General features: G+C 64.3%; 1 protein-coding gene and 1 pseudogene across 14 annotated transcripts in view; both read left to right on the top strand.

The window, feature by feature from the left end:
* CCDC57 (coiled-coil domain containing 57) overlaps positions 1 to 25,868 on the top strand; it is a 57,347-nt gene extending 31,479 nt beyond the window's left edge. For 7 of the 14 annotated variants that reach the window (XM_036222680.1, XM_036222682.1, XM_036222679.1 and 4 more), the window contains 3 exons: positions 7,141 to 7,256; positions 8,242 to 8,458; positions 25,476 to 25,868. In XM_036222680.1, coding sequence (XP_036078573.1) covers positions 7,141 to 7,256; positions 8,242 to 8,458; positions 25,476 to 25,681 — 539 coding nt within the window. In that variant the 3' untranslated portion in view covers positions 25,682 to 25,868. Of the gene's footprint in view, positions 1 to 7,140; positions 7,257 to 8,241; positions 8,459 to 17,848; positions 18,229 to 19,306; positions 19,621 to 22,095; positions 22,333 to 25,475 lie in introns of those variants that run through there. The other 7 variants (XM_036222681.1, XM_036222678.1, XM_036222687.1 and 4 more) reach the window with 5 other exon arrangements.
* Positions 10,522 to 10,640, top strand: LOC118604088 (annotated as a pseudogene).
* Positions 25,869 to 26,715: the final 847 nt, after the last annotated feature.

The raw sequence follows: 26,715 nt of genomic DNA, 5'->3' as shown, positions 1-26,715 counted from the left end.
CCTTTTCTCTTTGGCAGTTGGAGTAAGTCGGTCCACCTTCCTAGATGGCCAGAGGTCTGTTTTTACTAATATTTATAAATGAGATTTTTGAGATTTCCCATTTGCCCAATTTCCAAATATTCCTCCCTCGCTTTTTCCCCCTTTAAGGAGAAACCTATCTGGCAGGACTCTGAACTGTTTTCCAGAGTTGCAGGTCTGGTTTTGTAAAGATTTACAAGACAAAGACAGCTGTTCTCAGCTCCTCTTAGAGCTGGGTTTCCGCAGAGTCAGTGGCTGACCCACTCTGCACTTGGCCTGTATGTCCAGATCCTTCCTGGCACTCCGCGTGCCCACAGCGGCCTGTCCAACCGGGTCCCCAGGCCTTCGGACGCCCCGCTCCCAGCTCGCCGGAGCAGGGTGTCCCTGGGGGTGTCGGCCATCTGATAACCATAGCACGGTCACCAGCCAAACAGGGCCCCTTGGAGCGGGGATGTGACTGGCCCTTAAGCTTCCCGGCTCCTCTCTGAGTTTGGCAGGGACTCGTAAAAGCGGGGTTACAAACGGCTTTGTCATTTACAAGGGTGGCGGCCCGTGGTTCTTTGGTTGGGCGGGGGTGTCCAGGAGGTGTCTGCAGAGGAGTTGCAGGGTCAGGCCTGAGGCTGGCTGACCCCCACCGCAGGGCCCTGGGAAGTGGAGGAGCTACAGGGACAGTGGACTGCCTGGCTGTGATGGTCTTGGGTGCTCCTGCTAAATTTATGTCCTGGCCTTTACAATTTTTCCAGACAAGGTTGAGTAGAGTGGACCCGCGTGGGTCCCTGTGGCCCACCCGGCCTCTGTGCTGGCCCCTGACCTGTCTTATCCCTGTCCTTGATGACTGTGACTTCTCCTGGCGAGACTCCCTCAGCCCCTCCCCATTCTCACCTTACTGAGTAATGTGTCCAGGTGACGTTTTGTTCAGGGCCCATGGGGCCAAGTATCAGCTGGGTTTTGAGTGCGGTCAGACCAGTGGCCTCCCATATTACTTAATTAATTTTTAAAAATAAGAAATAAATTTAAATCCATTCATCTCTGGATTTGTGTTTGCTAAGGAGAACATTTGAGGACCCGCCCTGGGTTTAGGCAGTTCTGTAATCGTAGCCCCAGGGTGGGCCTCTGACCTCAGGCGAAGGTCAGTGGAGGTGGTGCTGCTGTGTCCCCAGGGGAAGGCCGGGAAGGCGCTGGGGCGGGGGCAGGGCCGCTCACAGCTAGGCTGCTTGGGGATTTCGGCGTCCCTCGGGGGCCCTGCGCGCTCATGGAAGTGGCCGCCCTGTCCCCAAGCTGTTCATTTGCAAGCCCTGGCTCCCAGGTGCGCTTCCTGATGGACCCAGTTGTCACACGCCTCCCACGCTTTGCGGACCCCAGCCGCAGGTGCGGTGCAAAGCCCACAGTTCTGTCTGGCTGTATTTTGGGTCCCCCAGCCTGACAGTTACCAAGCTATGTTCACACAACAAACCCACAATTTTGTAGGGTGGGAGCTCTTTAAAAAGTTTTTTTCAATTTAAAAGTTTTCCCACTGTGAAGGCTCCGTTATCTGGCCGATGACAAGTAGGATGTGAGTAGGGGCTCCAGCCAGCAAGTCTCCTGTGGCTGCACCATGGACACAAAAGGTGCCCGCAGACGAGGGTGCAGCCCCCACAGGCCCGAGGTTCACGGCTGCCTCCCGTCTCCCGCAAAAAGTGGCACGGCCAGCCAAAGCCCGCGGGTCCCTGGCCTCGGGCAGGTGCCGCTGGAGTGGCCTTCTCCAGCGCTGTTGACAAAGGGCGCGATGGCAAAGGCCCCCTGTGGGCTGGGCCCCGCGGACCTCTCCCCTGAGAGCCGGCTCGTGGCGCGCTGGCTGCCAGGCCGCCCCGGGAGGCGCATGGCGGAGACCGGCCGGGGCGCCCTCGTCGGGTGGGCGCCCAGCCAAGCTCTCAGTGCACGGAGCGAGGCGGGCGCGGCCGGGGAGAAGAGGGCCCGCACGGCCCCACCCTTCTAGGACCTTCCGGGCGGTTTAAGAACCAAAGAGGGCCCGCACGCCCCCACCCTTCTAGGACCTTCCGGGCGGTTTAAGAACCAAATCGACGCAAGACCACAATTAACAGGAGTGAAGAAGCAATCTAATTTGTACGCGCAGAGGTCCCCGGAAGCGGGACCTGAGGAAATGCGCAGAGCAGGCAGCCTTCATGGGCCTGGCCGGGGCGCCTCGGGGGGCCTCTGCGACGGCCCCACAGGGCACGCCGCCGGGCGCCTGCCCCGTGGGGCGCTGAGCCGAGTCGCCCGCCCCGGCCACTCTGCGGATCAGGACATTCATTTCTTGCTTTCAGGAGGCAGGATGGTCAGCGTGTCCTCCCTGTGGGACAGCAAGTGACCTGCAGGTGGTCTGATCATAACCTCCCCGGGTGGGTCCTGCCGCAGTGCCCCGGGCCTGGCTCTCCCTCCTCTGGGCAGGGCCGGCCTGCGCCTTGGGCAGCGCTGCGGGGCATCTGCGCGGCTGGGGTCACAGGCCCTGGAACCGGCGCCCCTCCCGCTCCCCCCGCCCCCGCCCTGCGTCTCCGGCTGCCATCTTCCCGCGGCTCCTCCTCAGGCTCCAGTGCCCAGAAAAGGCAGCAAGGCTGTCGCTCTCGGGAGCGTCCGAGCGCCTGCTTCCTGCAACGTTGTCAGTTTGGGCTCAGAAAACTCATCACAGTCGTGCACAGGGCTGGGTGTTCCTTACCTCGACAGCACGTTCTGGGACGGGACGGCCTGCCCTGGGCCCCATGTCACACCCATCTGCTCACCCACCACCCCTCATCCAACAGAGGAGGCCCTGCTGGCCGCCGGCTCCCGCACCGGGCCTGCCCCCCGGGAAGCGCGGGGCCCTGGTGGCTGGCTGTGGCCGCTCGCAGCCTGGCGAGACCTCGGAAAGGGGGCTTTCTGTACGCGCGGCCTCGGTCAGCGTGGACTTTCGGCTCCTCACCTTCCTCCGCGCGGTTTGTCCGTGCGGGCTTCCTGCACCTGTCATTTTCTCAGTCGTGTGTGAAGCTCGGGGTCCTTAAAATGTCGACTAAGAATCCTAACCTCTAACTCTTTAAAAAAAGACTTGTTCTGAGGGGGCAGTTTTAGGTCCACAGCAAGACTGAGCGGCCTGCGCGGAGCCCCCCGCGCCCCAGCCTGCCCCCTCGCCCGCGGCCGGCACCCCCGCCAGGCGGGGCGTCCGGCAGGCCACCGAGCCCGCACTCACGCGCCGACGTCACCCGGCGTCCGTCGCTGACGCGAGGGTCCCTCCGGGCGCCGTCCGTCCTGCGGGCTCGGAGGCGCGGGACGTGCTGCGTGTCCAGCACCGCAGCGTCGTGCAGAGCGGTGGCCCCTGCCCTGAGCCCCGCCGGCCCCAGCCCCCCGCGGACCCCACGCTCGTCACCGCCTCCACGGTCCGTCGTCTCCGGAGGGTCGGGTTGGAGTCGTGCAGGGGCAGCCTTTGACGCCGCGCGTATTTAAGAGTTTTGTTTTTTCCGACTGTGAAAAGGCTGCTCCCTGTGACAGTTTAAATGAGTGCTGATCAGGATCGACTTACACGGGAAAGCGCAAGCTGCCGTCCAGGGCGACACCCGACCCGCGCCTCTGGCCGCCCCGCCTCACACCCACACCCCCATTCCCCCCCGCCCCCGCCTCACACCCACACCCCTCATGTGCCCCCCGCCCCCGTGGAGGTGTTATGGCCGTCAGGCCATCATGCACTTCCTGAGGCCCGTCACTGGCTGGCCCTGGCCAGGGGACGCGCCGTGCCCCGGTGCCGTTTACCCGGTCCACCAGCTGCCCTGCGGGTTCCTTGTGCATTCCCCCTGGGACGGCTCTCAGGGGGCATTTAAAATGTTGAGAGCGTGACGCCACCCCCCAGGGCAAGTGTGCCCCGCACATTGCCACAGCTGTAAGTGAAAACTGGCGGCTGTGGACCACAGCGTCTGGAAGTAAATACTCCTTAGGAAATGTTTTTTTGCCTGTCTTCTTAGGTAATAATTTGCATATCGTTTTAATTTGCATATCTTTCCCATTCGTGGGAGGGCGTTTGTGTTTCATTGTGTCTCGTTCCTGCCAAATCTTGATTTGTCCAGAAACGGTTTGGTAGGAAGACAGCAGGTCCCAGCCCGGCGTTCTTCTCTCCGGGCGGGTAGCAGCCGGCCCAGCGCTGTGCAGCAGGCGTGTGTCCGTGGGCGGGAGCCAGGTGCTCACACTCAGTTCATTACGACATCCCGCGTGAGTCCAAAATCGCAGGTGCTGTAGGCGTTAGAAAATAATAAAAAATGAAGTAAGAGCGCGGTATGCGGATACGGTGACTTAGAAGCTGTCGTTCCAGCCACGTCTCATGAGCTGGTTGGGCGGCAGCCTCGCCCCGACTTCGCCCGCCAGCCCGGCCGCTCACGCCCCGCGTGCATGTCCTGGGAGGGGTGAGGGGGGCGGGGGGACAGGCCGGAGCTCGGACCCAGGGCACGCGGTCCGCCCCTTGCCGGTTCCTGCTGCGCGCCCTCGGCGGCGAAAATCCTGTTTTCCTAAAACGGCTTCACCTAGAACGACGGCTTAGTGGGGACTTGTCGAGGCGAAGGAACGTCCGAACCTGTAGAGGAATTTTACGAAAATCTGTTCTAGGCAGGCGGAGAGTAGACGGACACGCTGCCGCGGGGTGCCAGGTGTGTCTCCCTTACGCCTTTGGGGGCGAGGAGGGGGCGGGCGTGAGGGGGGTCACAGGTGGGGGGCGCGGGGAGAGCGTGGTCCTCCCCGGAAGGGCCTCGGCCGCCGGGCCCATGATGCCGAAGCATGGAGCCTCGCGGTTTAGGTGAGGGCGAAGATGGGTGTTGGCCTGGGGGACGCGCCTGCCGAACCCGGGCCACTTTGCTAGGATTTTAACACATTTCATGGCTTTTTTGAAACCGGCGTTCTTTTTTTTTCAGTTGGTAAGATACGTATAACGAACCTCACCACGGAAACCGTCATGAAGTGGATGATTCCGTGGTGTCGGTCACGCGCGCGCGGCTCTGCGACCATCGCCCCCACGTGGTCCAGGAGCGTCCCTCTGTCCCCGCGGAAGCCGCTGCCGCCCGTCCCCAGCCCCTGGCGACCCGCGGCCGGCTCCCTGCGCCTGCGGCTGGGCCCGTTCCGGACGGGTCGCGTGTGCGGGGCACACGCCACGCCACCCTCGCGCGGCTCCTGTCGCCTGCGCCGTGCCTGCAGGTCTGTCCCCGGTCCTCCTCGTGGCCGAGGGACGCTCGCCTGCGCGGGCGGCCCCGCCGTGTTCGTGCCTCTGGTGGGCGTCTGGGCCCCTGCTCTCCTCGTGGCGACGGTGGCTGGAGCCGCCCCCATGTGCAGTCTCTGCGCCCGCGCTGGGTGCTTCCGGGCCCGTCCGCGGGAGCAAGCTGCCAGCCCGCACGGTGACTCTGGGATGTGTCGAGAAGCTGTCACGCCGTTTCCCCGCGGAGGCTGAGCGTGCTCAGTGTCCACATCCCGCGTTGGCGTCGGCACCCCGGCGGGCGCGCGGCAGAATCTCGCTGCGGCTCTGACTGTCCAGCCGCTCCGCACACGCTGGGCGGCGATTGTGCGGCACAGCTTTCACACTCAGGCGTCGGACAGGAAGGGAACATGCTCGCCGCCAGGATTCGCCCTTCGTGCTCGTCCCTTGAGGGCCCACCGGGGCAGCGCCCGTGGCCGAGGAACTCCACGCCCCGCATGCCGAGCCGAGGCCGAGCCGTGCTGAGCCTTCCTCCTCAGGAACTCCAGATGAATAGATAAACACACAAAAAAATTCTATTTCAGCTTCCGATAAGGTGCATCTCCATAGGGACACCCCCCAGGGGCCCGCGGGAGGCGACAGGAAGCCCAGGGGATAAACGATGGATTCCTCACGGAGAAATGGCATTTCCCTGCGGCGACATCGCGCAGGGTCAGCTCAGAGATCAGTTCCCGAGCTTTTTAGGAAACTCTCAGAGAGGAGAGGAGGCATCTGAAAAAACGGGAGCCAGGGGCCTGCAGGAGGGGGCGGCTCAGCCGGCAAAGCCGCCCTCCCCCCAGCCGCCCAGCGCTCTCCTCTCCGGCTCCCGGCGTCCCACGGCGCCCTCCCCCACCTCGAGGCCTCCCCGGCTCACATCTGTTGATTCAGGTCTTGCCAGCCAGCCAGCGTTCTTACCTCTGTAGCTGTGTAGAAACAAGACGGTGTAAAACTGCTTGTTACGTCACACTCAGAGCTCAGCCTTTGGATGGGAATCGGCACGGGGAGCCGGCGTCAGCCCTGCTCGCGGCCTCGGAGGCCCCGTCCTCTCCCTGCTCAGGAACCCGGTCGCGGTGCCGATGACCGATGACGCCAGGGTCGCGGGTTCTACAAGCAAAACGACCTGTAACTAGATTAGACCAGTGGTGTGGAAATTCCTACCCCCTCCGGCCCCCCACTGGAGCTCCCCCTCCCCGTCCTGAGAGAGGAGGCGCGTGTGAAACCTCAAAGGACTCACACGCCCCCTGCACAGACCCCGCGGAAGTGCATGAGCTGTAAGAACTCCAACCCGACCGAGCTCGGGCAGGGAGCGGTCACCCCGCCCGCTCCGCCGGCCTGAGATGCGCTCCTTCCTCTGAGCAAAGTGGTCTGAGCATCCAGGGCCTCCGTCGGGTGCCGCCTCCTGCAACGACTCAACGCACTTGAGTCACCGAGTGGAGAGCCCCGGGCGCCCAGTCGCTTCTCAGGGGGACGGACTGCTGGGCACCCATACGAGCATTGTCTCTAGTCTGTGTACCACCCCTGGGTGTCCGCGGGCAGCAGACCCCGGAACACCCACGGACACCCCAGATCCAGAGGTGCTGGAGCCGGGGGGTGGCAGGCCGGCTGTAGACCTACGCGTGGCTTCTCACTTCTCTGTGCCCTGAGCGGCTGTGCCTCGGGGTTGGCGCGTGAGCGTGTGCTGCACGTGGCCGCGGACCGCTGCCCGAGTGTGCTGGCGAGCTCCGCCGGGCCGGCGAGCTGCCGCTGCGTGCGCGTGTGCTGGGTGACCCTCCCAGCTGCTCCGGCGCGGAGAAGGGACTTTGGTTTCGAGGAGGGGCATGCCGTTCTTGAGTGTCCGTAGTCGCCGAGAGGAATCTGGGAGTGATCTCCACACATGGCGCACAAACCTCTCCCTCTCTCGTTTCCAGGGACTCCGAGGTGCCCCCACCCCGGCCCCGAGGCCCAGAGCCCCGGCGGGGGGCCCCAGGCACCTGTCGATCTCGGCCCGCCTCTGCAGCAGCTGCAACCACACGTCGCGACCCAGGTAACACTCTGTCTAAGAAACGCATGTTCAATGACTTGTTACGAGTTGCTTGCCGTCATCTTCACCACCGAAACTTCGGAGCACAGCCCGGCCCTGGCCCCGGCCCCGGCCCCGGCCCCGGGACGCGCCCCGCCGCCCATGGCTTGCCGTCGGTCGTGTTATGACCACGCCACACGCGTGTTCTGCAGCCTCGCCCGCCTGTACGATGGGTTTTAAAAACTGTGTCTTTTAAAAGTTTCTTACATGCTCAGTGGCGTTGAAGTTCTTAGTCTGTGTATCGGCCACTTATTTCTCTTCTCGTGAGTCACTTGTGCATGCCGTTTGCTCGCTTTCCTGCTGGCGTGTTTGTCCGTCTGTCTGTCAGAGTTCGTTGTGTCTGAGGGAATCGCTACTTGTCTGTCATTTGCCTCTTTTTAACTTTTCGTTTTTTAAACCCGTAGATAACTTGTTCTTTACCCTAGTGACCTGGCGGCCCGCTGTAACGGGCTACTTCCCTGTTTCGGGGGACGCGGCAGGGCCGTCACGCCAGGCGCTGATGCCACGTCCGAGCACGGGGGCCACCGTCAGGTGGCCGCGTCCACGTCACAGGAGGGGGCGGCGGCCCAGCCGCCAGGCAAGTCGCTGAGTGTGACGATGCTGTGCAGCGTAGCAGGACGGGTCCCCCCCCCGCCCCGCGATGGGGGCGGCAGGGCGCCAGGACCCTGACGGGCGCGCACCCCGCGGTGGCCCTTCGCCCGTCCCAGGGCCTCGCCCGTCCTGCCGGTGCTGCGGCTGCCGTCCCCACGCGGGGTGCTCCCCGGGCCCAGCCGACCGTGCGCCCAGCCGTGCGGCCAAGGGGTGCGGCGGCCTCCAGCGGCCTCATGTGTCCTGTCTGTGGGCGGCGGTGCCCGCGTTCCGCCTGCTTCGGACGGGGACCCTGGCGCTGCCTCTGGGCTGGAGACAGGGCGGCTCCCAAGGGCAGTTCTGCCTTCTCTGACTTTCACAGAGGCAACCCAAAATCCCCACCGCGACTGACAGATCACCTCGTCAGAAAGAAAACCAGTCCCCAAAGCCACACCAGGCTCCAGAGTGCCACCAGGACCGGGATTGTCACACCCAGAGGTCCCCGTCCCTTGCCAGCAGCTCCCTCCAGGACACGTGGAAGTTACTGGACCTGGGATCTAGCCCTTCTGGCCCCACCTCCCAGGACGACTCGACTGCAGGTAGGTGGGGCGGGCGCTCCAGGGCCGTGAGGGCAGCCGCGGTGGCCGCTTCCAGGCTGAGGGGCCCAGGGGTGCCGCACGCCTCTGCCTGTTGAAGTCCTGTGCGTAGGTTCAGTCACCTGTGAACCCCGCAGCGCCCCACGTGATGTGGTGCCGACTCCTGGGCAGAGCGCGTCACCAGCACCAGCTTGTGGGGTTGAGATAGATGGGCTCGGGGACACACGGGCTCGGGCACACGACGGGCTCGGGGACAGATGGGCACTCTGTTTTGCTCAGGCCAGTGGCCATCATGAGGTTGGCAGGAGAACCATTTGAGGAGCCCCTTTGGGGGAGCTGCACAGGCCCAAGACAGCAAGAAGGGTGGGGGTGTCGCTGTCTGGGGTGCGGAGAGGCGCGAACCTGGTGTCCGGGCGCGTCTTTGTCCCGGCCCCACAGCCCCTCGACTCGTGGCCGTGTCCTGCCGTGGACACGTGGCCACGTCCCGCGCAGCGCACGGTGCCGGGCGAGCGGCCTCGTGCAGCGGCAGGTCCGGGAGGTCCCGAGGGGCGGCCCCGGCAGAAGGCGCAGCCGTGTGCCGTTCGGCAGGTCGGCTCGCCCCGGGCCCCGTGGGGGCGCCGCCTGCTCAGTCCCGCCAAGGCGCAGGGGTGCCCCCGGCGCTCCCACGGGCGGGCGGCGCCTGGCTCAGCCTTCCTGCTGCGCGGACTCGGGCACCGCGCCCGCTTCCTTCTCCTCAGGCGCCGGGCGGCCGGGCACGTCGCCCCGTTGCCCCGCGGGAGCGCGTGGCGTGCGCTGGGGCGCAGGCCTTGCTGACCCGCGCGCGGCACCTCCCCGGCTGCCCCCGGCCCTTCGCCTTTGTTCGCGGTGGTGTCCTCGAGCGGCTTCCGGTCCCCGGGTGGAGACAGTTGGGGCGCTGCCCTCGTGTTCAGCCCCCTCCAGGGCTCGGGCCGGCTCGGGCCTTTCCCGCGCCCGGGGTCTCTGAAACGCAGCCGCGGCTTCCTGCGTCTGCGGCTCCACCATCTACTCGGAATTTGCCGCACCACATGTCACGCAGCAGGAGCCAGATTTTGGGGGCGGCTGGCCATTGTCCCGCTCGCTTGACGCCCCACTTCCTGGGCGACGCCCCACCTTCCACGTGCGTCTGAGCCTGAGTCCAGGCCGTTTCTCCGTCCCCTGGATCTGGGTCTGCGCGTGCAGCTCGTGGCGGTCGAGGCGCCGTGGCCGTGGGCGCCGTGCTGGCCTGGCCCGCCGGGGCCGCCTCCTCACGCTCCTCCTCGGAGCCGGCTCGTTTGCCGCAGGGTCTGCGGACGCTTCCCGAGTTCCTTCCTCCCGTTTCTTCTGCGTCGACGTCTGGGTGCCTCCGCGTTTTGCCCCGGAGCCGGCAGGGCGTCCGCAGGAGGTCGTGTTTCAGCCACGCGCGAGTTTCTCCGTAACGCGTCCTCACTTAGCTTTCAGATCTCTCATCGTGGCCTCTGCGGGGCACGTTTCTTCCTTTCGGAAAAGCACGAGAGCTTTGCAGGGGGAGCTTTCTGAGGCGGCGTCCGCGAGAGCGTTCTCGCCTCGGCCTCGCGTCTCGGTGCTCCCGCGCACGCCGGCGCCTCGCGGCTTCCCTCTGGGCACGCTCAGGCTGAGTCCCCATGCGGTCCCCTCGGCGGGAACGGCCGGAACGGCTGAGCGCCGCGCTGAGGCCGAGCCTGAGAACTCGCAGCACGAGGCGGGGGCCCCGACACACAGCGAAGGGGTCGGCGGGCCGGGCGACAGAGCAGCTGGGGCTCGAGGGGCTGCGCCCTCCGCGGAAGGTGACCCAGGGACGCCCCGCCCCGCCCCGGCCACGGCCCTACCTCGGCAGTGGGAAGGCGCTGCGTGGAGTCAGCCACCGCAAGTCAGCCCTCGCGCGGTTCAGTCCGTGAAAACCCTGGGAGGTCCGAGGCCTGTAATCCGGGGTGACTCTGAACTGGGGGAGCCCCGAGAGCCAGGCAGCAGCATGTGTGGCCATGTCAGGGGTGCCCACCTTCATCCCAAGCCTTGATGTATTCCTGCAAATCGTTTTCGGTTAAGAACGGGAACCCAACAGCCACGCCACCCTGAACGCGCCCGATCCTGTCCGATCTCGGAAGCTGAGCAGGGTCGGGTCTGGTTAGTACTTGGATGGGAGCCCAGTTAGAAAGACCAGGTGCTGCAGGCGTTACAAAAAAAAATGTTTCTTTTATATAATTGTATTAACCAACGTTACCCCAATGAACTTTAAAAAAAAAAAAAAAGAATGAGGACCCACCCACAGGGAGCAGGTGCCGGCAGTGCGGCCTGCAGACGCGGGCCGGGAAGGCGCAGGGGGCCCAGAGCCGAGCTTCCTGCGCGTAAAGAAACAAAACACCAGCAAGAAAAGTCACCCAGGAATAACGGCCTGTAAAGAAAGAGCGAGCGGACGTGGCGGAAGAACTTAAGAAACGAAATTAAAAACTCAGTGCACGAGCTTAACAGCAGGTCGTGCACCGCAGGCTTAATGGGAAAAGAACATCGAAGATGAAGAAATTTCCCAGCAACAAAGAAAGAAAGGGAGGGAGGGAGGCGTGTGCAGGAAGGTAAGGTGGTCAGAGCCCCCGGAGCAGAGGGCGCGGGGCCTGGAGACGCCGGAGGCCGGGCCGGGCCGGGCCGGAGCAGCGTGGCGCAGTGATTCTCAGTGCCAGGACGCCGGAGCGCGCCCCGCCCGAGGGACCACAGCGTGCGTGCCGGACATGTTCCTGCACGGCTCGGAGCCCCAGAGGCTCCGGGCCGTCCTGGAAGCTGCCTGTGAGCTCGGCGGCCGTGGGGCTGCAGACGGCGAGCCGCCGCGGGCCCCAGGGACAGCCGCCAGCCCGGAGCCCACGCAGGTGGCCTCGCCTTCCACTCGCAAGGGCAAAAGCATGACCGCCGCCGCCTGTCCCCGGGGGGAGGCGGCCGACGCGCTCCCAGCGGGCGACTGGTGAATGTCTGGGCCTCGCCGCCCTGTGGTCTCTGCGGTGACCCGGGCCTGCCTGTGTGGCCAGGCAGCCACCACAACTACGGATATGTGGGCGTGGCTGCGTGCCAACGAAACTTTATTTACAAACGCAGGTGGCAACCTGTTGTGTCTCTTTAGCCGAGTAGGCAGGCGATTCTTTTACTCTGTAAATTAGTTTTCGTTCTTATCGTTCTCCAAACCATAGCCATACGTCGTATGCCTTTGCTGTCATTTGGGCAGCTTTTACAACAAAAAGCTTGAGAGCGGGGACTGGCCAACTGGATGGGCTACCAGGGGTCAGGAAAGGTCAGGACGGAGAAGGGCCCATTTTTCACAGGGCGAGTGTTGCTGTGGTCTCGTGAGTGGTCTCTGTGCCGGTGCGCGGCTGGGGGCCTGGGGCAGAAGCCGTGGAGCTCTGGCAGGCAGAGATGCCCGTGCCAGGCAGGGTGCAGCCCGCTGGGTCTGCGGTAGCGAGATGGTCCCTGTCCCTTTCAAGCGTCACACAAAGCCGGGCTGAGAGGGGCAGGAGGCCGGCAGAGGGAGGGGTTGTGCGGCAGCCACCTGACTCGCCGGGTGGGCAGTGCCGTCCCGGGGCGAGCAGGACCGCCTCCGGCGGCTGGGGATGACCACCCAGCACATTCCGGGTGGTCGCCTGGCCCACGAGGGCAGGTAGGTAGCAGCATGTTGTTTCTTCTGCTGAAGACGGGCTGGTCAGTAGTGGAGCTGGCCTGGGGAGAAGTGGGAGTAGCCACATGCTCTTGGCTGCAAGTGCAGGGCGCCTAATGACAGTGACATACGAGGCCTCCGGCCAGCAGGCTCGGGCCTCCCAGCGGGGGACGCAGCCGGGCGGGGGGCCCCACGCCAGCAGTGCGGGCCCCCAGGGGCGGCTCTGCCTCTGGGCGCTTTGGGCGTCGCGCGGAGAGCCACGAAGGCAAAGACCTCCCCCAACGCGGCATTTCTCAAGGCGCTGCCTGCGGGAGCCCCGCCCTCCGCCCTCGGCCCCGCCCCTCGCACCCCAAACCCACCTGCCCTCATGTCCCATGGCACCCCACGCGCGCCCCCCACCCTTCGCCCGCCTGACCAGGCGCTGCTGCAGCCCCGAGGGCCGGGCCTGGACTAGGGGTCTGGACCTTGGGGTCCCCACAGCCCCGTCCCCATCCGCTGTCTAGCGCGGCCTCTCCGTCCCCTGTAGCCTCTCGCCTCTGATCTTGGGGCCGCGGCAGCCCCGACCTGGGCCCCACCCACATTCTGCCGCAGACGCGTCGCAGCCGGGCTCCTTCTGCCCACACCGCGGACCCCCGAGCCCGCGTGCACCCCGCCTTGGGCGCCGGCAGGCCGGCCTCCACCTCGAAGCCTTCACCCCTACCAGCCTCCTCCCCCCTCAGCACCAGCCCCTGGATCTCACGCTGTTTTCCTCATTTATCGTGATTCTTTTGTCTAGGAAAATGTGCAGGGGGGTCCTCCTTGACCCTCGATCCCTGGCTAGCACCAGCAGGTCCCCTCCATGTGCTCTGTGAGGGCCTGAGGCTGGGGCAGGGGGTCCAGAGTCTCAGGCAAAAGGTGTGATAATTAGAGAAATGCCACACACCGGCCACGGAGGGCAGGCCCTAAAAGCCAGACCCTCACTGCCCCGAAGGCGGCCGTGCCCTCCACGCGGAAGTGACCCGTGCATTCTGCCTGGAACGCACAGTGTCTTCAGGTGCCACGAAGGTGGATCTTCGGGCTGAGGGCACTGCCGCGCGCGCCAAGACCCTGCCCCCCGGACGTGCGTGCCGGTCTGTCCTGGGCCACACACGCAGAACAGCCCCTCCCGCAGAGCCGAGAATGCGGAGGCCCTGCGGGGCCTGGACGCTGGCCAGACCGGACACTGCCTGTCATCCCGGCCCCCAGGGACAGGGCTCGACATCAAGGCCGAAAATGTACACTCAGGACAGTGGTTACAAATGATTCAAAGTTACCCTTAGATGTGATTTAAAAGTCACAAATTCTGACATTCTTTTTTCTCCTGAAAAATAACCAAGATGGAAAGATACTGTTGAGCAACGTAGCAAAGGTCAGTCATGTATAAGTCACTTGGCAGTCTGGGAACCACTGGAGCAAAGGGACTCCAGCCTCCTCTCCTTGGGAGTGACAGCTCCCTGTGGCTGGGACTAGACCAGTGCCACGTTTTAGGCGAAAAGTTAGTCCTGCCCTCCCCCTAGTCCCGCCCCGTCCCCCAGGACTCCACTGTCCAGCCGCCCTGCTCTGCTTTCAGGCCGGACCCCACTCGGAGCAGGCACGTGCCGCGTCCTTGGTGCTCCGGGGGCGGGGGGCGCCCAGGACGGTGGCTGTGGAGCCGCGGCGCTGGCGCCCGGAGCCGGCGGGTCTTCTCAGTGGTCTGCGCACCCCCTGCCCAAGTGCCTCCTCTGAACTCCGCGGGCACGGACGCTGAGGCCCCCGGGGTGCCGGGCCCCCGGGCCGGAGCTGCTGGGGCCTCCACGGTCAGACCCAGGCGGAGAAGGGAAGTCCCGGCTCAGGCAGTGGCGTGGGCCCTGAGCAGGTGCCCACAGCCCCCGCAGACGCCGCCACTGCTGGCCGCAGACCTTGCTCAGTTCCGGCCAGCCGCCGCGGAGCTTTCCCTTTCCTTGCTGGCCCGATGGCGACGTGCTGGCCACTGCCGGCCTTGTTTCCGGCTTTCCAGTCGGTGCGCTTCGTGGTCCCCTGGGCTCCGCGCCCAGGCTCCAGGCGGCTGCTGGAGCTGGCGAATAGGAAAATACGGTTCACCGAGGTTTCCGATGGTCGGGACACAGAGGGCGGGAGATGCATTCTGGAGGGCCCCAGGATTTTTTGGGGCGTGTCAGAGCTCACTAGGTGGCAGGGCTGCCCCTAGCGCTCCACTCACTCAACACGGCGATCCCTGGGGGACCACACAGCTCCTGGGGCCCCATTTCCATGGGGCACCGAGGCCCAGAATCCGGTGACCTCCCCAGGAGGCCTCAAAGCCAGACTCCCCAGTCCAAACCTTCGTTCCGTTCCCTGGAGATCCAGAGGGGACAGGGGCGGCGTGGGTGGGGGGAGGGCCAGGGTTGTCACCAGGGTCAGACACATAGCAGGCAGGAAGCTCCTGAGGACTGTGGCTGCAGCCAGCCAGAGGGCGGTGGGCCCCAAAGGAGGACGCCTCTGCTTCTGGGGTTAACAGCTCAGCACCCCAGGTCCAGGCACTGGCTCACATGGGCAGAGCTCCCTGGTCTCTCCCTGGGGTCTGAAAGGTTCCACAGGGCACCCTGCTTTCTCCTGGGTGCCGACTCTTACCCTCTCGCTCTGGGCACCCCTACCCTCAGACCGACAGCGAGGGGACGAGGGAGGCTGAGGGACAGGGCGGTACGGCCGTGCGAGAGGCACAAGGCAGCGTTGGGCTTTTTCTTTACATCTTTGTTCTTTGAAAAATGGCATTCATTTCTCCTGAAATAAAAAAAATGTTTTCCTTTGGCAGGGCTGGGTGGGTTGCCAGGGTGCGGTCCGCAGGAGCCTCTCACCACTCGCGCCAAGTCACGTTAGACCCGGCAAGGTGCGGGCGTCTCCCTGGGGACCCCTCCACAGGGGCCCGTGAGCCGTTCTCCCCTGAGGACCCAGGTGGAGACAGAGCCCTTGTCACAGCACCGCCCCCCGGCCGGGCCTTCCCAGCTGGTCCTGGAGGTCGGCCTCTGCGTCCAGGGGATGTTGAGACGACCCAGTCGCTAGCTACTGCCTGGGGTCACACAGCCCCACACTCCGTCAGGGTCAGAAGCCGCCGCTGACCGCAGGCCCCGCGTGCTCCTAGCCGGGCCGCGGGTGCTGGCGCCCTTGGGCCTGGCGGCAGGTGGCTGAGCGGCGGTGTGTGGTGCTGCTGACGCCGCCCCCAGGTGCCCTCGGGTCGCGGGTCCGCCAAGCCAGGAGCCCCGTTTTATGCAGGTGCCTCCATTTCTGAACATCGGCAGCTAATTGAGAACGGGAACGGAGCGTGGGCCCTGCGCAGCCTCTGCTCCTGGCGGCCATCGCCCCGCGAGTGGTCCTGCGGCGCCAGGACAGCGGAAGGAAAGGCAGCACCCTGTGTCACCGGGGGCCGGGGGCGCCAGGGAAGACCGCCCCGGACCGGTCTCACCGCACACGACGCAGGCGGCAAGGTCACCAGCCTCTGGACAGGGCCGAGCGGGTCCCAGGACACTGTCCCGTCCGTCCTCACCCTGGCATCGTGGGGACAGCTCCGGGCCTTCCTCCGAAGTCGGGCTGTGGTTCAGCCACGGCTCTGCCGGCCCAGCCCTGCTCAGAGGGCCTGGGAACGCTCCCCGGACACAGGACCTTCACGTCGCCTCACCCGCACGTCCTCGGCACCCGGAGCATTGACATCCCCACAGGTGCTCTCGGGTTTCTCAGGAAACCTGGGCTCAGCCCCCCACGCTGCTCTCGGGCGACGGACGGGGAGAAGCGGGTGCTCCTGATGAGGAAGGAGGGGCGCTGACCACACGGGGGTGGTGATCTCGGAGGAGAGTGCGTAGCCCCAGTGTGCGCACGCTGGACACCGCGCTCTGCGCCGCCTGTTCATGACCTCGTGCCCCAGTGCACAGGCCCCCGAAGTGCCAGGTGACACCGGCAGGCCAAGAGGACCTGGCCCTCGCACCCACAGGGAGCGAGGCCACCGCGGGCCTGGCAGGGCTGCCCTCTGTGCCCCAAACAAAGAAAGAGTCCAAGGCATGTTACCTAAAAGCGAATGCAGGTAGAAGCCACGACAGACTCAACACCTGTGTCAACCACGAAATCAGAGCGGAGGCCTTCAAGTGTCGAAAGTGAAGCTGCCCAGCGGTGACGCAAGCCCTGTCCGCGCTGAGGGGCCGAGCCTGGGGACACAGGCCGGGGACAGGGCGCGGCGCACATGCCCACATGTCACAGCCACCTCGGGAGGCAGGCGGGCTTGGACGTTGCCCACGGAAGCTTGTCCAGCCTGTGACTGCAGCTGCCCGGGGATCCCAGGGGCAAAGCGTCCTGCCCTCCTGTTGCTTAGCGCGGGCCTTTGTCCCCTCGGTTGTACCCACCGTGACTCGGGGTGGGACGGCAGGAGGGTCAGCGTGCATGCACCTCGTAGCCGTGACCCCGGCGCCCCGGGCCTCCCACCCCCACTGCTGGCCACCACGAGATGTTCTGAGAGCCCCAGAGCACCCTGCAGGCTCTTGAGAATAGCACTCGAGTGGGTCCTCGCTGGCTCTTTCCTTGAAGGTGCGGTGAAGCAACCGCTGCCCCCGGCAATGTTGCAACAGCCCTGAGAACAAGGCACACACTCAGAGGGAGCCAGAGCAGCCGCGGCAGCACGCGTGCTCTGGGGTCAGGGCTCGGCACGCCCTCGCTTCCGCTTCTGGCCGGGCTGCCGTGAGGACCGGGCTTTCGTTAACACCTGGAAGGCTGGGCGAGACGCGTGAGTGACCACCTCGGCCCTGGACGCAGCCGGCACAGGCCAGGGACCCTTGGAGGCGGGGCAGGCACGAGGTGGGCGTCAGGACCGCACACGCCGAGCGCAGCCCTGCAGCCTCGCCGCACCGGGGACGCGCGTGGGCCCTGGGGACAGGAGCCGGCGGTCGCCGGGGGGAGAGGAGGAAGGGGGGCACTTTGGAAGCACCCCAGCGACCCGTGCAGGGAGCCTCTGAGTCTGGCGATCCTGCAGGGGTGTGGCTGAGGAGAGACATGCAGCCTGGAAGCAGAGCCGCGCCGGGTCCAGAGCCTCACGGGGCCGGGGCGATGCGGGCTCCGGCCAGTCGGAGAGAGGAGGCCCCCATGATCATGGCTGCTCGTCAGAGAGCCCCAAGAAGCCACACTCAGCCGCCGGACAGGCCCACCTAGACTCACCCCGAACGCGCTTGAAGAGGCTTGGACATGACCGAACAGGGAGCCTCCCTGCCCTAGAAAGCAAAGCCTGGCACTGAAAAATGACAAGAAAATGTCAGCGTCTGCAGTGGCCGACATCTGGCCCAAAAGTACCAAAAAAGAAACATGGTGAAAAAGCAAGAGAGGAAGGCCGGTCAGCGAGAGGCCGAGAGGCGGCAGGAGCAGCGCCGTAACCGCGTCCGGATGCTCAGAGACGAACGCGCATCGTGAGAAGGGCCGAGAACGTGAAAGAGCCACACGGAGCTGCGGGGCGAAGGCGCGGCGTTCGGTGAGGAAGACTCGCCGCCGGGGCCGACGGCGTTCCGGGGCGGCGGGCGAGGGGCAGGGCGCTCGGCGACGTGGCCTCAGCCTCTCCAGAACGACGCACAGAGCGAGGGAGACGGGAGTAGAACCAGCCGCAGCGACCCGAGCGTGGCCGCGAGCCTACAGAAAGCGGGGAGAGAGCCGGCGCGGGCACCGTGGGACGCGATAGGGGCCTTTTTTTTTTCCCCCTAAGTTCAATGAAAACTCTTAATTCACAGTTCCAGGACGTGACATCACCCCAGGCGGCAGGATAAACACACACATGGCCCAGAGAACATGGCGATCCAACTTGTCAAATCGGTGATAAAGGCGAAACCTTAAAAGCAGTCAAAGAGGGCGTTCGGGTCATCAGAGCAAAGGACGCCCCATCCAGATGGCTTTGGGGGCCCCCCAGCGTGAGTCCAGGTTGCCCTGGCCCTCCGATGGGAGCTGAGCCAAGCACGCTGACCCCGCAGCAGCTGGACGTGTGCCTCGTCTCTGCGGAGGGGACCGGGGACGGCCAAGCAGACTCCCGGCCGCTGGCGTGGGTGACGCGGTGACGGCCCCGGCCGGGCAGAGGGCGGGGGTCATGGCAGGTGACAGGTGGAGTGCAGGGTGCCGCCCCGGGGGAGGGGGGCGCGAGGGGGGGGCGGGGGGCAGCGGCGGGCCACGGCCCTTCTCCCCAGCCGGCTCGGCGAGGCCTCTGCGCACAGCACAGCAGAGGGCATGTTCCTTCCAGGTGCTTGTGGAACATTCCACGAGGCATGTGTCCAGCCAGAAAAAGTGGGCTCAGTCCACTGAAGAGGGTCGAAACCGCACAGGAAATGCTTCCCGGCCACAAAGGGGTCACGTCGGAAATCAGCGACAGAAAGACATCTAGGAAAGTATCTCGAATTTTGAAAAATAAACAGAACATTTTTAGATAACCCATAGGTCAAAGGAGAAAGCACCAGGTAGTGCGTAGAAGCTCACACTGTTAAATGCTTATGTTATAAGAGTGTTGGTCTCGAATCGTTGCATCGCCCTGCACGTTTTAATTTTCAATTCCAGTTTTAAGGCTGCTGGGATTTTGACTGGGATCGTGTGAAAACTGCAGGGAGATGTGGGAGGGAGGGGCGCTCCACCCGCGGCCTCCCGATCCATGAGCATGGTATACCTCCGCATTATTCACGTCTTAATTTTCCCTGCAATTATTATTATTTTCCAGTGCACAGATATTTTATTTAGTAGATCCCTAACTATCGTATGGTTTTGGATGCTACTGTAAATGGCACTTTTTACTACAATTCCCAAGGTTCGATGCTATATATAGGATATAACTGATTGGTTATGTTGACCTTGCGTCCTGGGGCCTTCGTTGAAGTCATTTTTTCATTGTGTCGTGTGTGCGTGTGGATCACTCAGGCTTTTTTTATGTGCCGGGTCATGCTTTCTACCTTCTCCTGTGGTCTGTGTGCCCGTCCCCTGCTTATCACACCGCCGGGGCTGCCAGCACAGAGCGGACACCGTCCTTCACCAGCACGTGAAAAGCAGGTGTTGGTTTTCCAAGCATGTCCTTTATCAGGTTCGAGGGGCCGCCTTCTCTTTGGTTTCAGTGTTTATTTTTCTTAGGCGAGGCAACCCTTGGTTGACCTCACAGATGGCGAGGACCTGTCAGCTTCCAATCCCTTATTTTTTTTATTTTTTTACGCCTCCAGCGCCTGGTCTCCCACCCAAGTACTAACCAGGACCGACCCTGCTTATCTTCCGAGATCGTTCACAGTGGCGTGGCCTCTAACCATGGGATTGAGATTGGTGCATGCAGCAGAGACCTCGCGTGCACACACACACACACACACACACACACACACACACACACGGCAATCGATTTTTACATTTATGCAGAGGTTCTACGGTGATTTAAGGGGAAAGTGTTGGGAGCCAGGCTGCCCAAAGTCAGAGGAAGCCCCTCGCCTGAATATAGGAACCACTCAGACCTGTAAAGATAAATTGCCCGGGGGACTAAGGTTCCAGGAACTGGAGACAATAGTATAATCCTTTCAAAACAGCTAGCGCTTTGCTCATGTTACCAAGATAGATAAAGAAAGTTAAGAAGTTAAGACGTCTTGCGATTAGGTAACTCCCGCCTAAAGCTACATGTTCCCTCCCTTAAACCTGCCCCTACGTATGTAACCCCCCTACTCACAATGAACGAGACTTGATCAGAAAGCCTGTCTTGTCTCCATCCTTCACGCCTTTTGCCCCCTTCTCCTTCAGTCCTAGGACCTCCGCTGACTGTCCCGCGGGCCGGGACGGGAAAGGATACGTTATTCAATAAATTTTGCTGGCGCAACTACATGTCCATATGGGGGGAAAACAATGGACCTCGACCCCTACCTTTTACCAGACACAATCTCAATTTGAAATCTATCATAAGCCTAAACATGAAAGCTGGAACTATAAAACTTAGAAAGATTAGGAGGAAATCTTTGTAACTTCGAGATATGCAAAGATTTCTATGATAGTATACAAAAAGTCTGGACCATAAATGAAAAAAAGTTGATAGATTAGACTTCATCGAAATTTTGAAGTTTTGCTTTCAAATGACAGGGTTAAGACGAAAAGTTAAGCCACCTGCTAGGACAGTCCTGGAATACACATCAAGAACTCTACCTAGGAGGGGGGCTCAAAAAAAAGAACTGGTACCCAAAATACATCACGAAGTTTACAACTCAGTAATGAGAAACAAAAAAAAGAAAGAAAATGAAACCAAAACGATGGCCGCAAGCCCACGAACGGCGTGCGGCCCCTCAGTCCCCAGGCCACGTCAACCACAGCGAGATGTCACGACTCGTTCGCTCCAAGGATGGGGAACATTTTGAAGCCTGACAACAGGGAGCGGAGCTGGAGCCCACGCACAAGGCTCGCGGGGACGGGGCCCGCTTGGCGACCTGTCAGGGGTGGACTTCGCTTCCCCCGGAGCCAGCGTTGGAGTCGGGGTGGCGACACCCGCCCGACGGCCCCCCCAGAGCGGCACCGTGCCCGGCACCACGGCTCAGAGAGACGCTCGCGGCCGGGCGCCCCCACAGGTGCAGGCCCGCTGGCGCGCACGGCGGCTGGGCGGGGGGTCCCCGGGGCCTGCTCTGGCCCCCAGAAGAGGCAGACAGCACGACATGCCAGTGCGTTCTGTGGCCCTGAAACTCTGGAACCCCTGTGGGGCAGCGGTGGCGGGAAGCGGACCGAGCTGGCTCACGGCTGGCGGCGGGGCGCTGGGGGCCACCGGCGAACGCTCCGTGTGCACGGGCGTGTCCGTCTTCCAAAGCCCGGGGCCATGCGCCCCTAAAAACGGGTGCATTTTACTGTCTGTAAATTACACCCCAGTAGAAATGACTTTTTGAAAAAGTCACCCGTGGTCGGCAGCTGCGGGCGGGACGTCAGCCGGGCACAGCCGGCGTCAGCATCCGCGTGAGGGGTTCGCCTCCCCTTCCCGTCTCGGCTTCTGGCGCAGGAGCCCAGGGTCTGCCGCCGGCCGAGTGGAGCAGAGCCCGCGTGCGGACGACCAGCACCCGCCTGCCATCCCCGTCCCGGCACAGCGGGGCCGTCATCCTCATCGGTCACTCTCCCCCGGGGGCCTGGCTCCTGGGGAGGCCACTGCCGCAGACAGTCGGACAGTCTCCCTCCGTCGGCCGGGCCCGGTGCCTCCCGGCCTCCGTTCAGCCGGCACGGCGGACCCTGTCGGAAGGAGTGGCACCTCAGCGTTTCAGAACGTGAGAAAACTCAGCGCATAGAACAAGCCCACTCCCGTTTCGTACGCTCATACGGGGCGTTTGGCCTCTGGAGAATGTGGCAGACGTCACAGCCACTTCCCAGGGGACCGGTGGTCTCCCTCCTCCGCTCCGGGGAGGCCTGCGGAGCGGTGGCGGGGGGCGTGACGGGCTGCGCCCTGTTGTCCTCGCTCTGGCCTGTCCGCGTGAGGAGCGGGCTTGGGCCCCCCCCAGCAGTCAGCCACATTGCGCTCCCCTCCGAGCCCCCACTCTAATGCCTCTCCCCCTCCCTGGGGGCCTCATGGTGGACGCCTGGCCCGGCCCCAACGTGAAGGGAATGTGGCTAGTTTTCCTACTCTGTGATTGCTGCACGTCTCCGAAAGGTACCCCTTATCGAGGTAAAAAACGTCCCTTAGATCAGGGAACCCCCGCCCCCGGCTGCAGACCGGGTCCTGTCAGCCCCCCACCCACCCACCCGGGAGGTGAGCGAGCGGCAAGCGAGGAGCGAAGCTTCCTCTGCACCTGCAGCCGCCCCCAGCGCCGGCATCACCGCCTCGGTCCGCCTCGGCGCGTGGGCATTAGGTTCCCACTGGAGCGCCGGTCCCTGGGGCCGCAAAGTTTGGGGACCGCTGCCTCAGGTTCCTGATTTACGAAGAGTTTTCATCAGAAATGGGCGTTAAACCCGACCCGATGTTTTTTTCCTGCATCAGTTAAGCGTGACTTTTCCCCTTTTCTTTCGGTAGCGTGGGGAGACGTAGATGTTCTGGCACCGAGCAAGGCTTGCGTTGCTGCGACGAGCTCTCCTCGATGATGGCGTGTGCTCGGCAGCCGCTTGACCCGGTTCGCTGACGTTCACGCAACGTCCTCTGCGTTTACATGTGAAACGGGCCTGGCGGTTTTTCTCTGTATTATCCTCACCCGGTTTAAGAATCCAGTGAGCTGCCCACTTTCCAAAACAATTTGAATAGGATAGAAATAGAGTCTTCCTTGAAATGTTGGTTTCATTGAAAATCCCGCGGAAACGCCTCTGTGTCTGGGCCGGGCACTCTTCGGAGGGACGTGTTTGCTCATCATTTCTATTTCCTCAGTTCTCAGCGGGCGTTTCGAATGCTGCCTTCCGGAAGCTTCCACCCCGTCTGGTCTTGTTGGCCTTCTCGTGCGCGCCTCCCCACGCCCCTTCCCTTCCTCACTGACCTCCGCAGGCCGCAGTCTGGGTCCCGCTGAGGCTTGCTGCTTGTTTTCACGGGGCTTCTGTTCCGTGAAACTCGCCTTTGATTTCGTGGTTCCGATTCCTGACTCCGAATCTGTTCTGTAAACGCTCCTGCTTCCCGACCTGCAGCGCATCATGTCCACCTCCACAGAGGCTGCTGGCTCTCACACCTGCAGGCTGACCCCTGACCCTGCTCAGTGCCTGCCATCCATGGGCCTCTCCACAGCCTGGGGCCCTGGGCCCCATGGGCAGAGAGCCAGCGTTTTGGCCAGGCAGGGAAGGAGGTGACGGGGTGGGTCCCAGGTTGTGGGGGGAAGAAATGTGGGTTCATCAGATCTGTCTGGTTAACTTCCGGAGCCTCCCTGCGCCCAGCACAGTGGCCAGGAGGCCATGAGCCCAGCCTGGCCGCCCGAGGGCCCCGTAGTCCCCGCGTGGGTCCAGAGGCGGGCATGCACGGAAGGCTTCCCCTGCAGTCGTCCTGAGGCGCAGGCCCCGGAGAGGCCCCCTGGAGCCCCGGGCCAGGCCGGAACCGAGTGGGGAGCAGCGGGCCAGCTGCCCCGCCGCGGGCCCGCACCGTCCCTGCACATGCTCTCGGCGTGGCCGCCGCACGCCTGCCCTGCAGGGCACTGAGAGCAGCTGCAGGGTCCAAGGTCATGGCCAGCTCTCCGGGGAGTGATGTCAGGCGCGGCCGATGGGAGACCCTCCCCGCAGCCCCGTTGGGAAAGGGGAGCATTGCCTCACCAACAGCTGTCTGCTGGCCAAGAAGAGCAGGGAGCAGCCCACTGCTGCGCATGGCCTGGCAGTCCGTGCCCGGGCATGAGGGTGGGCAGTCCCGTCACTCAAGGGCCCCGAGATGCCGGGGCCGCCTGACGCCGGGGCCAGCCCAGCGAACCCCGGAGCGCGGCCCTCACGCACCTTTCACGAGTTTCACGTCTTCTGCCCAGTTTTTAGGCTTAGATCTCTATGAAAAGCGGCAGATCAGAATCCACCCCACCCCTCCACTCCGGGGCCTTCCCTGCCCCCAGCGCCTTGTGGGGGACACAGCTGTCCGGCCGCAGCCCAGGGGGATGTGAGGCAGCCCCCGGCACCCCCATACCTCCCAGGGCCTCAGGGTCCTCTTCTCACTATCACCTCTGCCCTCCAAAGTGGGGACCGAGCCTCCCCGCCCCAGCCCCTCCTCCCCAGTGCCGGCCACATGCCTGCCTGATTCACACACCCTCATGGCCCCAGAGCAGCTGCACCTGGGGCGGCCAGGTGGCTTCGGGGCCAGCTGTGGCTTCATCGGAGCCCAGGGCCAGGAGAGAAGCCGGGCTGGGTTTGGCCAGCAGAACAGGTCGGGTGACAGGCGGCCAGACTGCACTGGCTCCCGGGCTGAGTGGGGACACCGCGCAGGAGGCTCTGGCGGGAGCCGGTGCCGTGGCCACAGGCACGTGCGGGGGGCAGGCAGGCCTGAGACAGGGCCACGGTCCGTGCTCCAGCCCTTGCCCTCCCTGGGGTCAGAGCCCCCGACCCACCCCACAGCATCTCTGGGGCCTCGCGATCTCCAGCAGCACCACCCGAGATGGCCAGAGCGGCCCCGAAGCAACAGGGGTCAAGGGCCCGAGCCGGCTCCTCCCCAGAGGGAAAGGGGGTGAGCGGCGGGCGGCGCCCCGAAGCAACAGGGGTCAAGGGCCCGAGCCAGCTCCTCCCCAGAAGGAAAGGGGGTGAGCGGCGGGCGGCGCCCCGGTGGCGGGAGGGGGCTGACGGGGTTTACCCGCAGAGGCGGGCAGGAGGTTCTGTGAGTGGAGGGGGAACTGGTCTGGGGCCCGACAGCCAAAGACACAGGCCCTTTCTCAGTGAGGCGTCCGGGGACCCGCGTCCTGCCCTGCAGGACCCAGGCCCCCGGAGCCTGGACAGCAGGGCCGCAGGGCCTGGCACCATGACTGGGTCCTGGGGCTCAGGGGAGAGGTCAGGGGCGTGTGAGCCCGCGGAGGCTGCAGGCCAAGCGGACAGCTCCGTGGGCGCGAGACGCAGTGGGGCAGAAAGAGCCCTAGATGAGACGCAGAGGGCAGGCCCGGAGGGGTCGCTGCCCCCGGCCAGCTGTGGCGCAGGCGGTCTGAGCCCTGCTCGTCCCCTCCCCGGGCCCGCGGCGGCCCCGCTGGCCCTTTGCCCGCAGGTCTCCCCGAGGCCAGTCCCTGCCAGCCGCTGCCCCTCCCTCTGCCACCCACGCCATGTGCCAGGCGGCACGGCACGTCCAGACCTCGCTCTCCCCACTGCATCGCACCACCGGGCCCGGGGGACACCGGGCGGCAGTGCACGTCGCCCTGGTGTGTGTGACGTGAGGGAGGCCCGCACCAGGGAGCTCCCGAGCCCCAGCCCTGCCCGCTGGGCCCACCCAGGGGACAGCCAGTCCTGAGCCTGCGTCTTACTGTTGCTTTTAAGTAACATCCTCTTGGTCTTAGAGAAGGAACACAGTCAGTTCAAAGACTAACGAAAATCACCGAGGACGCCCTAGTGCAGACACGGTGGGAAGGGGCCCCTGCGCGTCGGCCACCCCGGGGCAGGTGGTGTGGTGCCGGGGGCCGCGGCCTCGCCTCACGACACGTGACCGGGCTGCTGGGCCCTTGGAAGTGTCTGGCGAACGCGGCCAGTGGGCAGAGGGTGCCTGGCACCCAGGGAAGTGCCACAAGTCACCCATTAACCCCGGCTCCCCCTTCGTGGGACCCATTACGAAATGGCTGTGACAGGAGATGGAGTTTTCAGGCCAAATGCCCAGAGTGCCCAGGGGAAGGGCAGGCGCAGCCCTGCGGAGCACGTGGGGCGTGTGCGCCGCACAGATGTGGGCCGAGACCGGGCTGGGGCGGGGCCTGGACCTTGCTGCCTCTCAGCAGCCCTGCAGCCCGAGACACCTTTCTCTCCTTTGTCCTCACCCAGTAGGGCCCAAAGTGCCTCCAGCAGCCCACGGCCTCCCACACCCTGACGGGAGCCCCATCCAGAAGCTGGTGGCCTTTGCCATTGAAGGGACGAAGATGGACATGCAGGCCAAGGCCAAGGCCGCCAGGCCCTCCAGGGTCCACCCTGCAAAACCCAGATGCAGCCGGCAGCCCCCCAAGGTCCGGAACTACAACTGCAAGGAGTGACTTCCGTGGCTCTCCCCACCGTCTCCCGCCCCTCCTCCCGCCCCTCCCCCAGCGCGGGGCCTGTGCAAGGGTGTGAGTGCGAGTGCACATACACGCATGTGCGTGCACAGCTGGGGCCCGGGCTCCCCGACGATGCTGGGGTGCCCACCGGGCCGAGCGCAGAGCCCATTAAAGCCGAGCCTCCGCCCGCCGGCCTCGGAGCTATTTCCTTGCCCCACATGGGAGGTGGCGTCAGGGTAGCTGTGCCCTGCCGGCCCGGAGCCTCCGCCTGCTGCCCACAGCCCCCTGCACGCCGCCCAGGCTCAGAAAGCAGCATGGCCACACGCGAGGCAGGCGCGGCCCAGGCGGCGCTGCGTGTGAGGAGACCCTCCAGAAGCACGGAGAACCGGGGAGCTGGGCGGCACCCGTGGCCTGACCAGAGGCCCCTCCCCAGACGCAGCCCGTGTGCCCGTGCTCTGGCACGCCTGCCAGGGCGCCCGCGTCCCGGGGCTGCCGGGCTGAGGCGGGCCCAGACCAGGCGCCTGCAGGGGAAGGCACACATGCAGACGGGCTCCGTTCACTGCAGGTGCCACAAAGCGGCACCCACACTCTCCAACTAGGAAACACGTCCCGAGCATCATCACTGCCCGTCCTGACCGCGGTGGCTCCTGTACGCAGTCGGCCGTCGCCATCCCACCCGTCTCAGGAGGGGCAGCCTTGGGGTGCCCCTGACCCACCCACTCCTCCAGAGCCCTCAGGCCTTTCCTCCCCAGGTGGTGGCACCTGGTTGGCACCTGCCTGCAGCAGTGCTGAGGGATGAAGAGGGCCTGTCCCCACCCCAGGTGGAGCACTAACTCGGACAGCCTGGGCCGGCCCTGAGCCTTTCCCTGTCTGCTGGGCAGCTGTCGCTGAGCGGGGGCACAGCTCCTCCGGGACGGAGGACACCCGGCCTCCCTGCGTGTGACCTGGGCACACCACGCGGACTTTGTGGCCTCACTTTGCCTCCGTGCAAAGTGTAGACAGTGTCATCTTCCCGCCTGGCTCACAGGTGTGGG

Source organism: Rousettus aegyptiacus, unplaced genomic scaffold, assembly GCF_014176215.1.
Source record: "Rousettus aegyptiacus isolate mRouAeg1 unplaced genomic scaffold, mRouAeg1.p scaffold_m13_p_6, whole genome shotgun sequence".
NCBI classification, from domain to species: Eukaryota; Metazoa; Chordata; class Mammalia; order Chiroptera; family Pteropodidae; genus Rousettus; species Rousettus aegyptiacus.
The sequence above is the reverse complement of the archived record's forward strand: the minus strand, read 5'-3'. Positions and strand labels throughout refer to the sequence as shown.